The 15704-nt window shown below is 48.9% G+C and overlaps 1 protein-coding gene across 4 annotated transcripts in view; it reads right to left on the reverse strand.

Annotated features, from left to right (window-relative positions):
• The window catches only part of LOC144934394 (tensin-3-like), an 88633-nt gene extending 79847 nt beyond the window's left edge, over positions 1-8786 (reverse strand). For 3 of the 4 annotated variants that reach the window (XM_078860112.1, XM_078860111.1, XM_078860108.1), the window contains exon 1: positions 8587-8786. In XM_078860112.1, the coding sequence (XP_078716238.1) occupies positions 8587-8733 (147 nt within the window). In that variant the 5' untranslated portion in view covers positions 8734-8786. The remainder of the gene's footprint in view (positions 1-8586) is intronic. The other variant, XM_078860109.1, reaches the window with a different exon arrangement.
• Between the last annotated feature and the right edge of the window lie 6918 nt (positions 8787-15704).

Genomic DNA, 15704 nt, shown 5'->3' on the forward strand with positions numbered 1-15704 from the left:
GGAGAAATTTGAGACTGACGCCATCCAGACTGCCACTCTACACCCGACCTTATGGAAGAGGTACGTAGATGACACTTTTGTCATCTGGCCACATGGCCGGCCTGTTCTAGACCAATTTCTCGACCACATCAATTCCAAACACCCAGCCATCAGATTCATCATGGAAGTCGAAAAAGATGGCAAGCTACCCTTTTTGGATGTCCTAATTAAAAGGAGACCTGATGGTTCAATGAGCCATTCTGTCGACAGGAAAGCCACCCATACGGATGCCAAACTAAAACCGGATTCACACCACCATCCATCCCAGAAGAACTCCCTCATCAAGACTCTATACCATAGAGCCCAATGCATCTCCGACCAGGAACACATTGCCAGTGAACTCAAACACGTATGCCAAGCTCTTAAGGATAATGGTTACTCCGACTACACAATCCACAAGGCCCTCACTCCAACCGTCAAGAAGGATCCTGCTGAGGAACCTTTCAAAACCATCACCTTACCCTACATTGCTGGGGTCACAAAAAAGATCTCAAAAATCCTGATTAAACACAAGATTCAGGTACGATTCAACACAGTACATAAAATCCGTGATCTGGTCCCGTCTGTAAAAGACGTGGTTCCAGACATACAGTACCCTGGCGTCTACAAACTAAGTTGCCTCTGTGGTAGCAGAAACCAAACGACATGTCTCGGATCGCATCCGTGAACATAAAGCAGACCTGAAACACGGTAGGACAAACACCTCAGCCGTGGCAGATCACTGTTACAATTCAGTGGGCTCACATGACATTGACTTCTCCAAGACAGAGGTTCTCTGCAAGCCATCTGGCTACCATGAGAGATTCGTTCATGAGGCGATCCACACATACAAACACAGAGACAATTTCAACCGAGAAGATGGATTCTGGCTCAGCAATCATTGGAAGGACGTAATAAACCACTTCGGATCTTAACTGATTGTTGTTCACGTTTATGGTGACTTTCAGACCGCAGTCCACTCACTGGCATTAACTGTGTATGTTGTGTTCTCCACAGGGAATGCATTATTTGCTCCGCTGCGGGTCTCCTGCCACCGTTCTCCCATTCACATGTTTCATTGCTTCTACATATTATTAACATGCCCTCCCTTTGTTAATGCTACCCCCCCTCCCTTTGGTGCTGCTGATCCTGCATAATGCATGGGCATAATATGACTTTGAAACCCCCCCGCCCACCTTCTACGCATTTTTCCATGAATATGCTAAATTCCTCTTGATATGCACATTCTTTTGTTAAGGCTCTCTTCTTCTTCCACCTCCAACTCAGCTTATATATAAGCTCCTAGCTTGACAGTGTCTCATTCTTCACCTGAAGACGGCTGCTTGCGTTGTAGCCGAAACGTCGTGAGAATTATTAGATTTTATTATGTTTTATTTTTATTATTTTATTACTTCCCTTCTACGTGACTTTACTGAAAGAACCAAGAAGATGAATCCCTGCAGTCACGAAAGCTTTAAATCGAAACAAAACATGTGATGTAACATTGAGACACAAATTATACTTGGTCAGGTTACTGGCTGCCAATTCTCTCTCTCCCAACCTCCCTCTGCATTAATGGAATTGTAAGACATAAAACGTGAGACAACCACAATATATATGACAACGCATGGGGCATTAACGCAAACGGTAGAGCGCATACAATTCCAGGAATGGGCGTGCGCTGAGAAGAGCAATCGATACACGCGCCAGCAGAATCTGTATTTATCCTGGAGAATCTGATGAACTATGAAGCTCGTTTTCACTGATGCTGAGTAGGGGCGGGTAAGATAAAAAAAAACATGATAGGACTGCTAAATATAGGAAAGGTAAGCAAATTACTAGAAATAAACACATTAAAGCTAAACTTTTATTTTACCTGGTAAAACCCACTGAGCTATGAGTTCTTTTTCAGAAGCGACCTGGCCACAAATTATAGCTCAACGAAGTGGCTTATCATGTGGAAATTTATAGCAGCCAAATAATCTAACGCATGTTTCTAAATGTGGAGAGAAAAATGGGAGGATCAGGAGAAGAAATCCACGCGACCACGCAGAGAACATGCAAAACTCGAAATATACAGCAGGCGTCAGGGTCGGGATCAAACCCACAACCTCCTGTATACTAGGCGAGGTAGTTAACATCACATAAAAGTGAACCAAGACTCAAGTTCCCACCAAGAAGCCCGCTGCAAGACTCCATTTCAATGTGGATTTGTCCCGTGCCCAGAGTGCACTGCAGCATGCGGATGAATGGAAATACGAATTTCTGTTTAACACGTCGCAAGCTTTCGCGACCAATATTATGCATTATGTTTTTTCTGGGTTAGATCGCGTAAATAGAAATGCCTCGTCAGGCTACATAAAAAATTATGGCTGTAGCCTGATGAAACTGGTTGTAATTACTGGCAAAAGGTCGTACAGTACTCAAATTATAAATGGTGTGGGTTTACTCTCCAACACACGGGTGTGCTGAACTAGTAACCAATTGTCATGTTTTGTTTACGTGGCAAACTGTACAAATTGGTGATGGCGGGTTTAACAACACATTTATTTTTACGCGAACCCCAAAAAAACCTGCTACGGATGCGAATTTGTTTCCCATGTCACAAGAACACAGAGATCTGATGAAGGCTTTTCCACCACCAGTCACCCCACCTAACGCACCTTATGGGGGGTGGGGGGGTTAAGAAGCAGAGAGCCAATTTAACAGAGAAGAGCAAAAAGGGGCAGTGAGTGAAAATCTAAAGGGAGACAATCTGAGACGGGGAGAGAGAGGGGGTGATGAGGAGAGACGAGAACTCTGTGGATGGAGGGCTGCCAAGCCGTGCATTAGCGTGGCACATACCAAACCCGCGGGACACACCACACACACCCACAACTCAACTGTTTACCATTGCCCGTCACGGGTTGTTAGACGCCTTTTGTAATATCTGAAATTCATTTATGACTGTTTACATAACGGCAGCTGGGGCTGTAATTATTAAACTTCGTGAAGAACTCATTTGCAGACGCGTCTTTACCCGCTCACTCCGAGGCGAATATCAGTCACTGATGGACGACTTTCCTCGGAAGGTGACGAGACGGTGCAAATTGTTGTGATATTTGCCATGCGTCTTGCTCCCGAGTGTTCAAATCGGCATGCTAGTTGAACGCGTGTTCCTCGGCGTTACTTTAGAAGTTAATATAAACAGACACGCCGCGGTCTCGATTTGAATTCGCGGGATGATTCAAAACGTGAGAGGCAACAGTCGCGTGTATCCCACGTGCCCGCAGCGGGTTGACTGCGAGGTCAATTCTAATGGAAAATTACATTCTTCACGAGTCCGTCGCCACCCTGAATTGTAAATGAGGCCGTGACGGGGGCCTGGCTGGCTTCCCTTTGTCCCACGTCTCAGGGCAGTGGCCCCGCGTCCCATCACGAGGGCCCCCCAAACGTCCCCCACGCAGATGCGGGCCAACATCAAGAGAGAACCCACGACTCCATCCACCACGGGCAGAGCCGACAGCAACATGCCGCTTCATACGATTACGTTCATTATATTTCCATCGCGATGGAGATACTCGAGCAATAAGACACGTGTCAACCCCGACAAGAGCTTACATCTAATAAGTTCAGGTGCTCGGTTGCTCTGACACCATCTGTGAACCTGTTAAACACTTGCGTTAATCCCACAGCCACGCTTGCGTGTGGGTCCCTGAGGAAATGCTGAAGGATTAAGAGTCTCACACACACCGGCGACCCGACAAGGCAGGTTGGGTTGATTCACGACGGTCTAATGCCTTGACACGTGGAAGGGCTTTACCCACACAGCGGGGTCGACCATGGCCGGCTAATGACGACTACAGACGACACAAGAGGACAACTAATCGTACCGCAACAACGTGGGCGCTCTGTGGGGGGCAGTGATCAGACAAGAAGCAGAGGTTGACTTCGCATGGTTGGCGACCGTGTGGACCGACTTGCACGCTTGCAGGGCCTCACTGCGAGATGGAGAGTGGAGGGAGAAGGCCTCGCGTTTTCTTGCTCTTACAGCAGCATGGTCACGTGTTTCTTGTTGTTCTTCTCACAAATGAACGCCAACACCTCCACGAATCATACCTACAAGGGTCCGTCACCGCACCTGCTGTGTTGTACACGGAATCCGACGTGAGGCTTCGACCTGTGGCCGAGCGAGAACGAGTTGATGCGGTCTGTGTTACCAGTCCTAAACTAGGCAGGGGGGGTGCTGTAAAAGTCGACGACGACTCCCCCCCCCGGGGGTTGCTGCTGCTGTTGTTGTTCGACACTTCACGAGAGCGCCACCGTCAGGAGGCCCGCGGTGAGGCCACCGCCACCACCGCCACCCCCGCCACCACCACCCCACCCGGCTGAGCCGCCACGGGAAAGTGGCCACGCTCCCAACACGTGGATCAAGCCGGGCACGCGTGGCGCGCAGGGCTGGTGTGTGTGTGTGAAAGGGGGGTTGTTTTAGCTGTCAATGAAGTCACTGTGTAGCGAATCCGGGCAGATTAAGTGAGTGGCTTACCTCAATGTCACGACCACCAAAACTCTGGACGTAAAACCTCTGCTCTGCCCTCGACTGAACTCACACAATGAGATACACCGTCTCTCAGGGTCATTTCTGATTACATGCCCTCATATAATGGAAGGGTAAATGTCAAATAACCTTATTACCGGAACATGCCGTTGTTAAAAGTGTGCTAACCTTTCAGAGTGAAAGTCAAAACCTCGGCCTGCTTCATTCTGCCTGCAAAAGTATCTGCATTATTCACATCCTCAATCATTGCCTCTCGGCCCGACCCCACTACAGTATTCACGGGGCGGAGAGCGGAACTGCGATGCAGCAGGTGCGGGCCACATCACAACAACATCAGCAGCAGCAGCGGCGGTGGTGGATGTGGCACAGCGGCCTGCTGTCGCAACGTCTCGTGTGGCACGAGCTCGCAGGGAAGTTTCAAAATCGACCTTCCGCTCACCACTCTAAGATCTCTTGAGCGTGGTGAGGCCGAACGGCGCCGCCGCGATTATTGCAAGCGGCAACACTATCGGCACTTGCGAGTTTCGTTGTTTTTTTTGTCCCAGCGAGTGCAGCCCAAGCGCTTCTCACCACCACTGCTCTGGGACTGGGGTAATGAAACCCAACCTAGCAGACAGGTTCTCCTCCACACTCACTACACAAAGGGTAGTCGAGCGTGTCAAAGTATAAACAATAATGATAATGTACGGCCCTTTGACAGTCAACTGCTGCATGAGGGCCTCCCCATGCCCATATCAATTATGGGGGGTTGTTTGACCATACTTAATCACACTTGTAAATTCTGTTCAAATACCACTTGCCATTGATGTTAGCCGTGACCAGGAATCAATCTCAGTTAATCGGGTTTCGAATGCGGTGTACTGCTCCACCGCTCACATTTCAGTGTCTCAATTATCTGTGCCAGCCACTTTTACTGCCGCTGTTTGGAAAACGTTGGTGCTGACATGACCCATACCTCACCCACGTTACACCGAACACATGCCACCACCTCGAGGTACAGGTCGCCTCTGGGTAGCCATGGAGCTCCCCAAACCTCTTCTCCAGTCAATGACAATACCTGACCACTGGTTAGTCCGTTGCGGTTTACTGTCATTAAACATTGATTTCGAGAAATAAAGCCAAATATTTCAACCGTGATGGTGTTCACCATCTCAGATTCGCTGACACAGTCATTCTCGCAACAATTGGATACGTGCCATCGCAAATGAGTGAAGGACCTAACATGTATGCTCTAATATGTTTGCTGAACTAAAGGAAATTACAACGGAAAAACACAACAATGTAAATGTAGGCATTTATTTAAGGCAGACCAGGATCAAAGGCGGAATATAAGCGAGAGTAAGTTGGGCTGCTTTTTGATAAATGCATTTTAAGTGCAAAGCAACACACACATGCAACATGCCTTAAGATGTGTTTAAATCATTGCATATTACCTCCCACAACATGGAATGGAAACATGGTTCTGGCAAACAGCGTTAAACAAAAACAGAAAAGCACGAAAAACTGATTTTTTGGTTTAGTTTCCCTTCCCCCGCACCTCCGATTAGCACGGATGGCTGCGGAAGGTGCGAAATAAATGCAACATACATACATACCAGAGATCCACGCTAGGAATTATACTGCGATTCTAGATTTGAAGCTTTCGTGACTGCAAGGATTCATACTCTTAGGCTTTTCGGTAAAGTCACGTAGGTAAAAAATAAAATTAATAGAAGTAATAATATAAATAAAATAATAAATCACGACGTTTCGGGCGCAACACAAGCGTCCGTCATCAGGTGAAACAACCACAGCAAGAAACAACCACAGCAAGAAACAAATGCTTCAGCATTTCGGATCTTAACTGATTGTTGTTCACGTTTACGGTGACTTTCAGACCGCAGTCCACTCACTGGCATTGACTGTGTATCTTGTGTTCTCCACAGGGAATGCATTATTTGCTCCGCTGCGGGACTCCTGCCACCGCTCTCCCATTGACATGTTTCATTGCTTCAACATACTATTAACATTCCCTCCCTTTGTTAATGCTACCCCCTACCCCCTCCCTTTGATGCTGCTAATCCTGCATAATGTATGGACATAATATGACTTTGAAACCCCCCCGCCCACCTCCTACGCATTTACCATGAATATGCTAAATTCCTCTTGATATGCACATTCTTTTGTTAAGGCGCTCTTCTTCCACCTCCAACCCAGCTTATATATAAGCTCCAAGCTTGGCAGTGTCTCATTCTTCACCTGAAGACGGCTGCTTGCGTTGTAGCCGAAACGTCGTGAGAATTATTTTATTATGTTTTATTTTTATTATTTTATTACTTCCCTTCTACGTGATTTTACTGAAAGAACCAAGATGATGATAGCTGATAGACGAGACTGGAGATGGAATGGCAGCCAAAGAACGGAACACACCCAAGAGGATGACCAGCACAGAGAGGTGGTGATGAGCTGAACTCGTGCGTGGGCACAATACTTATTTTGGCATCATGGGATAGTGACGGATGGCTACAATTTGGGGAGGCCTGCATCCAGCAGTGGATACATAACGGCCTGATGTTGATAGATTTAAGTTATAAATACTTTGGGGACACCACGTTGGCGGTGCTTGGTGAATCAACTTCAGTGCAGCAGCTTGAAGCCAACGATCGTGTTATTGAGAGCAGCATCATTACCAGTGCTACACCACAGGATTATCTGGGAGGACACCTACTGTTCAAGTCCATGAATAAGTCAGAGTGGCTCGAGGTCATGTTACGACAAGCGCTTGATTTACCAATGTTAGTGTAAAACCATATATCATCCTCTGTTCTAACTTTTTGACAAATTTTACAAGAAACGTTGCAATGTTCGTGCCCCCAAGTGCTGGAGAGACCCACATGGGAGGTGGCGCAGATAAGAAATGAGCTACGTGGTCATTTGCATAAACTGCTTTGAAAGAAGGCTATCGATTCACATAGCGGCAATTGCCGTTGAGTGATTATCCTGCGAGTCGCATGTATAGTGAACGCGTTTATGAGAGGAATTGCTCCCTGGGGCCGCAAAGAGGCCTAGGAATTCAAGGTTGCAGTCGCCGGAGCCGAACCGTCCGTAAGGCAAGGGCAACTGGGGGAGCGGCATCTCTCTAGTTTCGTGCCACGGGATCAGCGCGCTGACAGGCTGGCGGACGGCGATACCGCTGGGAAGTGCTGCCATCACGTTCGCTTACAGGATGTCACGTCTGCTGTGCTCGTACAACAGCCTTCTGTCTGAGCAAGAATTTTCCAAGTTTCTGCAGCAGAAATATTAAATTTCCATACCGTGTTGAAAGTAGATGCTAAACCCTTTTGAGAGCCCACCACCTACATGTCTGCCTCCCCTCTCTCATTCTCTCCGTGCTTCTGCGTCTCTCCCGTAATTTTCTTTGCAGCTGTCATAATGTCATCCACACAGTAAGGCTGTCAAGAAGGCTACGAGCCCTCCCACGTGACTCTCCGAGGGCTGTTGTCTCCACATTTCTCTACATTCAGGTGGAGGGCGACTCTCTGCCCCACCCCCACGTACCCCTTTAGCGAGCCTCTTCTCGTCAGTGTCATAACGCCAGGATTTAAAAGAGAAACGGCCCTACATAGCTCCTTGTAATTCAGAAGAATTTGAGTGAAAAGCGATCTAAAGAAAACGCTTGCACAAACATAATATGGCAACAAACAGCACAAGAAAGAAGCTGTCAAAATATCTATGGGTCGTACGACCTTGACCTTTGCCCCCGAACCCCCAAACAGTGAGGGCTGTTGCACGTTTTGTGGAGCACGCCCAGAAATGTGAGCCAAATAAGCTTTTATATTCACACGCTAACATATCTGGAGTAGACCGCAATCAACGTACAATAAAATGTTCATAAATCGAGTGCTGTATTCTCAACATGATTCGTACATTATATTGCTTCCCAGCTTTAGAGCGGCACGTAAAACAGGAAATAATTTAGACATTTCAGCAAGTAGCTTGGGAGTAGTGGAAAGTTGCTTAGCATAAAAGTATCGTCTGAAATTCCCTCTTACCTTCCTCATCTCCTTCACGTCATCGTCACATTTCTTCGCCGCTTTTTTCCTTCCTCTCTCTTTCTCTGTCCTCATGGCCGACGGATGCCCCGGTGCTCCCTGCAGATTCTCCTCGGCGCAGCAGCCGAGGCTGGTGGTGCAGCCCATGTGCAGGTTTTGTGTGCGTGCGCGCCCGTCTGCAAGCAGCTATCACTGCACGCCAGCCCAGCCCAGCTCTGTTCCCTCCCCTCTGTGGCCCCCTGCTAGCTTATTACACCATCACGGCGCTAACGATCTCTCCCTCTCGCTCAACTGCGGAGTCGCTGCTGATCGATTCACACTCCCGGCCGTCACAAGCACGGCTAACATCTTCAGCGTCGGAGCGAAGGATTCTGCCGAAAGTGTGCCCCTGCAGGGACTCCACGCGGTATTATACGCTCCGGGATGAAACTTTTTTTTTCTTCAGTGTCCCACCCATGTGCTCTGGCATGAGCCATGCAGGCAGCGGCATGCCGGCCGCAACCACTCACAGGTTACTTTCCCCAGAGGTGTACCCCGGCTCCGCAGGCGAGCCGTGGCGCAAGAGCCACGCACGCGCTGCCTGGCGAGACGTCGCTGCGCGTGATTGTCCGCGAGCCCCCCGCCGGTGCCTCCCGAGTGGAGTCGTTCGGAGCAGGCTCTATTTGTACAGATGCAATCTGTGCATCCCTTGCCAAACATTCCCCGTTTGATGCAGAGCAGTCGGTGTTAAAGTGGCTTTGAGGTGAACTTTTCTCAACGTTTCACAAAATTCGCACTGGTTCATGGTTACTGAGAGAACGCTGGAGGGATCATTCTTTAATTCATTTTTGAAGTTTAAGGGTGTTTTTTGCATTAAACTGCTTCAATAATCCAAGTCTAACCAGTGGCACTGCGAACACATTATTTGGCAGCACTGCGTCGGCAATGGAGCGTAAAGACGAATAAACAAAAACATTCGTCAACAGCGCTACCTGAAAGGGGGGAATATTACACGTAACATGTGACATTATTGGGCAATTGTATTTCAAAGTAGATTACTGGGATGTCCACTCCACACCAACCACAAATGAGCCCTTAATTCAGGTGAAATGGGCTGCACTGGGTTAGAAGAGTAACACAGTTAATTGAGAGCGAACAAAACTTGACAATGGCGGGGTGCTCACACACAGCTTCGCTCTGCTGCCCACCCGCACCCCTTTTATTTACCCGCACTTGGACTCCTGCCTCAGAGTAACAGCGGCGCATGTGAGACACGCGTGTGAGACGCCTCGTGATGGACACGCCGTGTGAGACGCGCCGTGATGGACGCGCTTTATCAGACGACACGCTGTGGGAGACGCGCTGTGTGAGACACACTGTGTGAGACGCGCTATGTGAGGCACGCTGTGTGAGAGAGACACGCTATGTGAGAGAGACACGCTATGTGAGGCACGCTGTGTGCGAGAGACACGCTATGCGAGGCACGCTATTGCGCGATATCGCCTTACGGAGTGGGAAGGCTGCGTGCAAGCGGGCGCCTCGTGGGCGCCTCGTTACCGGAAAGAGGGAGAGTTCAATACCCCCCCCCCTCCTCGTGCATCTCGCACCGGCAGCGAGAGAACAAGGAATGCGTCCCGCGCGCCAGAGTCAACACACCTCCCTCTAACGCACCCCGACGTCTTCGCGACACCCACAATGGAAGCGGTGGCGGCAGGACTTATGATGTCAAATTGAGGCTATAATGGACTTCCTTTAAACGCTTTGAGAGGCGCTGAAAAAGGGCTTCGCAGGTATAACATCAACAGCGATGCCAGCGTTCAGAGGGATAAAAGGTAGCTGGGGGAAAAACAACGTCTGAAAGAATTACTGCCCTCCATTTCTAATTAATCTTAACACAGCATGGCATTTCCCATTTCCTGCTGGTTGTAATTTCCCAAACGCTATGCCTTCAGCAGTGGGGAGTGCAAGCCGGTCGTTGGAACTGTGTGCTTCCACGCACGTGCATACTTGGATATCGCCATTTCAATACTTTTTGACGTGCCCCCTCCATCCACATGTATGCCTGTAAATGAGCTGCTATACTGACCTCACAATCCCGCACATCCCATTACCACGGTTGGCTACATACGGTGCGAAAGAAGTTCAACATACATACATCCAGGGTGGGGGAGGGCGAGTTAAATTCCTGACCAGGGACTGGATTTGACATCTTAAGACATTAATTCCCGCTTCCACCACAGTATCACCCCACAGTGTATAAGTCACTTGATGCTGTTGCGGGTGAGGTAAAGATACGTTCAGCTCCCACTATCCTTGCGGCCCTGTGGCTCAGGCACGTGCGGAGGAGAAGTCGGTGGAAGTGTGATTTTACAGCTAACATGAAGCTGAAGCACCCAATCATGTGGGAAACGTCCGCACACAAGGGAAATAATGTCGCATTAAATACGTTATAAACGTGCCCTTTTCTGTATTACCTATCTAGAAACATTAATCAAATATGCTTAGCGCACACACCGGCATCACACAATACATGCCTTTAGACTTGTCAACATTCCATCATGTAATGCACTTAACACCCCTGGCCTAAGAGATGCTGCCCTATTTAGCACATTTCACGCACGGCAAACGCTGCCCGAGTGACGGCTAAGTGCTGCCCCCCGAGGCAAGCGGCGTTGGGAGCAGCTAAGACGCCACAACATTAATCCCCACCAAATGAAAACTGGTAATGCCCTAATGAATGCTCCCAAACTCGTACCGTTGATGAAGCAGGAAAATGCATTGCGAAGACAAGCGGGGAGATTAAGGAGAAACAGCAAGAGGCTGCTGTTTCCACAGAAATGTAGGCAGCTTTATACTGTGGCCTGAACAAAAAAAAGGTCAGGTTTCAACACTGCACGTCACCCCAATGAATCTGACAAATTGTTCCTTTCAAAGCGGGCCCAAGGCTGCGGGCTCCCAGCAAGGCAGGAGCACGGCGCAGCGAGCACGACTGAACCGAGGTGCACTCACGCCCACGACAGGCGCGGCACACGGGCCAGACGGCACGAGCGCGGAGCTCATGCAGCAGCAGCGGCGGCGGTGGAGGCGGAGGCGGAGTAGAGCAGCAAAACGTGAAATGCTCTCAAGATGGGACCGTCTGGTTTTCAAGTCTAATTTTCTAAAAAATAACAACCCCACCCCACGTGTAATTCTTTATACACCCTAAAAGGATTTCGGTACACAAAGCAGACACTCGCTTCCTGTAATTCGGTGCCAATTTTCGACACTCTGCTCGAGCAGAGAGCGGCTTCTCCCCGTCCTTCCAGATTTACAATCACAGACTCACACGTGTGCACAAAGACCAGGATCCCCCATATAGCCTCAATAGACTCTTGGGGCAAGTGCTGTTACCAAGCACCTATGAAGGTCGGCACGGCACACGAGGGGATGGGTGGCCAGCACCACGCCCGAGCCTCGCCTTTGTCTCCATAGTGGCGATGTTTACAGATCACATCAAGCAATGTACTCATTTGATGCTGAGTCGGCCTAGGGGAGGACCAGGACTGGTTTAGATAATCGTCACTGGTTTTGGCCGTGAGCGGGAATCGAACTTGGGTCGCAGCGCACACGCACACACACACACGTGCGTGCACGCGCCCGCACTAAACCACTGCAGGGTCCGCCCGCTTCCATGAAGCTTTCCGTCGCCGCGCATTCACCCAATGTGGTTGCACTTATGCACTGTAGCTGCTGCGCGCGCGTTGCAGGAGAGCAACGGGTCCAGGTGCGCGGGTCCCGGACGCGTGGACGCTGTCAGAATTCACGGGAGCCCGATCAAGTGGCCAGGTTTCGTTTTTTTTCACTTCATCACGGTGACGCAAACGAATGTCGCGCGTGACGCTTCGCGCTCGGCCTTGTCACTCGCGCTTGGCTCTTGCAGAGCTTTGGGAAGAAGAAAAAAAAACCGAACGAGAGGCGCGGGAAGGCAACTCAACGATCTGCACACTTACGAATTAACCTCTTAAAATCCTGGCTCAAACAACGGTCTCCCCCACACCCGCACGCAGTCATCTCCACCGCTGCTGAAGTTGATTTCCCATGCCGATTTTTGCTCAGACACAGCACCGCAAAACACGTGTGCAATCCGGCAACCCCCCCACCGCCACACTGAACTGAATTTCCATAACTGTTAAGAATAGATTCTGGAAAAAATAATTATGGAGAGTAGGGCCATGTTGCAATTTCCTTGGTAAAGAACTGTGTGTAACATTCTTTTCCGAGGCCTGGTCACGTCGCACCAAGTGGACAGGTGTCCGTGAGAGTCTCAACAACACTTCTGCAATCTGAATACCGTATTTACGACCGCGAGAATGGCGTGTCCCGTGCACCGAATCACATCCGAAGACCGCATTTCGCCAAGGTGTGACAGCGTAACAAAGCGTCCAATATAAACATGTGAAATTGACCAGGTACCAGGTTCGCGAGTGCTCAATGGGAATCTCAGAATGGATTACACCTATAGAGCATGCACTGCCACTTTGCCTCTCAAAACAATCTCAATAGTGATGATCATGTCGGCGAGCTGTGAATGCGATCGCAATGCAGGTGAGATTCCGTGTGCAAGGCAGACTGCTTGAGCATCGAGACTGGGCCCTGACACATGCTGCTCTTGATGTGCCAGTGACGCAGACCAGGCCAGCTTGGTACTCGGCTATAATGACTTCTGCCTGCAGATTAGCAACATTGTTTTTTTTTGTGTTCATCCAGACGCTGGCCATTATCTGATTATGGCAGCTGCACATCAAACATTATTACTGATAAAGCAAATCAAGCAAAAACCTACCGTTACACAATCAGTGCCAGACTGGCTCCATTAGCTTTGCCAATCATAGAGTTACATGCTTCACAGCCTTGGAGAATGCCTGCCATGCACACAAAATGTGACTGATAAAACTACGTATAAAATAATATTAATAATTTACAGCATTGCAAATCCACTGCTGCATTAGACCTTCCCATGCTGTGCCAGTCATTGGGATGTTTGACCATACTTTACCACGCCAGTCAGCGTGGATTAAAACTAAACTTTATATTTTTAATTTACCAGGAGCGTGGATTAAAACTAAACATTATATTTTTAATTTACCAGGTAATGCCCATTGAGCTATATTGTTCTTTTTCATAAGCGACATGGCCACAAATGAACGAAGTGACTCATCATGTGAAAATGTACAGCAGTCAAATCCTCTTAACGCACGTTTCTAAATGTGGAGGCAAAAACCGGAGGACCCAGAGAAAAATGAACGCGATCACGGGGAGAACATGCAAACTCCAAATATACAGGCATCGAACCCACGACCTCCTACATACCAGGCGAGGGAGTAAACATCTTGTCAAGTGGGTTAGTGATAGAGGAATCGAACTCAGGTATTCAGGTTCGGGGAGCAGAGGTGCTAACCAACGCATCACTGCTTCATTATATTTGCAGTGCATAAGGAGCAGCATATCAAAATAACCTGTGTGAAATACCATCGTGGGGTTTTACTGCCGCATTTCACGAGGTGTAAGCATCTACGCGAGTCCCGCGCGGGTGGCAGTGGGACCTACAGCGGGGTGAGGGACAGCGGCGGACAGGGCCAGGAGAGAGGGGCCCAGATACACGGGGCTCTTGCGGCACAAGCGAGAGTTGCCTGGGGGCGGCCGGGTCCTCTGCTCCGTGTGCCCGCGCGCCGTTCCACACATTCCCGATCCATTGTTGACGTGCCGTGCTAAGGATATCGGGAAAGTTGGCCAAAAGCGGTTGTATATTTTTAGTTTGGAGCCAGAAAGGGAAATAAATGGGCGTGGAGGAGCCGCGAGCGCATAACAAAGCCACCCGACGCGCCCAAACCGATTTTACTAAAAATATCATCGATGACATCGCAAGCGCACATCCAAGAGCAGTAATTTAAACAAACATCCCACCAGATGGAAATGTACAAACCTCCCTTTCACATTGCAAAATACCATTTTTAGAACCGTGCACACGGCAGATAGAGTACAGCAAATACAGAGAAGCTGAGAAAATACACATTGATGTTCGGCATGCACACTCCACTCTATATTCAGAGAGTTTAACCATATGTGCCATGGGCTTGGACAATTGTATAAATACACATTCAGGCTGCGGACATTCATCAGCGCCCACTCTCCACGCCGCTTCTGGAATACAGAAACTGGCACAGACTGATCTGCAAGTTTTAAACAATCTATGTTTGCATAAAATCGGCTTCCTGTTATGGAAATAATAATAAGCTGTGTACATAGAGATTATACCCGTGTGCGCCTGACAAAGATGAATGTTTTTATAAAGGCATTTTAAGTGTAGGTACAATCTCAGACTCATCAGTTCAATTTCCAACACCCGTATAAATGAATCATCCTGTCCGATGCTAAAGCGTGTTGCGAAACCCCTGCATTAATGTGGGATTGCAAAACAATCCCATTATGAGGTTTAGGAATAACCGTGTTCGTCCTGTTCTACATGTACACAGCCTTTTGACCAGCACTAATATCTCTTTGTGATGGAGAGTGGTGGAACAGTGATTAGCGCACCACACTATGAACCCATCAATCTGAGTTCGATTCCCAGCCACAGCTTATATCAGTGGCGAGTCATACCTGACCTGGTTCTGGGCCATACCTAACCACTGTGGTGAAGTATGGTCAGAACCCCCCCCCCCCCCCCCTTATAACCCACAAGGCATCGGGAGTCCTATATCCAGCTGTGGATTGACAAATACCTGTAAATATGTCTTCAATTATACTGCTTATGTATGGCACAGTGGATTCATACAGAGAGTCGTTATCGCATGGGAGATAGCTGGAGAGTTGAGGCCAGGTCTGTGTATGGGAATGCTCCATACGCCTGCCATGCTGGTCGTGACACCCACAGGGGAATCGCCAGGCCTGTCGTACATTGTAACTGACTCGCCCCAAGTCACTGTGCTCCTTATCTCAGTGGCTTCCACCGGCTGATAACGCCACAGCCTAAACATGCTTGATGATGATTGGGGATTGTTTGGACATACTTCACTACATTGGTCAGTGTGGATTGGTGAAGTCGGGACGGGGGAGGGGGTAGGTTAGGACCGCTTGAGATGTTTCTCTGCCTTTGGCCG

The sequence above is a fragment of the Lampetra fluviatilis genome, chromosome 10, assembly GCF_964198595.1.
Source record: "Lampetra fluviatilis chromosome 10, kcLamFluv1.1, whole genome shotgun sequence".
NCBI lineage: Eukaryota > Metazoa > Chordata > Hyperoartia > Petromyzontiformes > Petromyzontidae > Lampetra > Lampetra fluviatilis.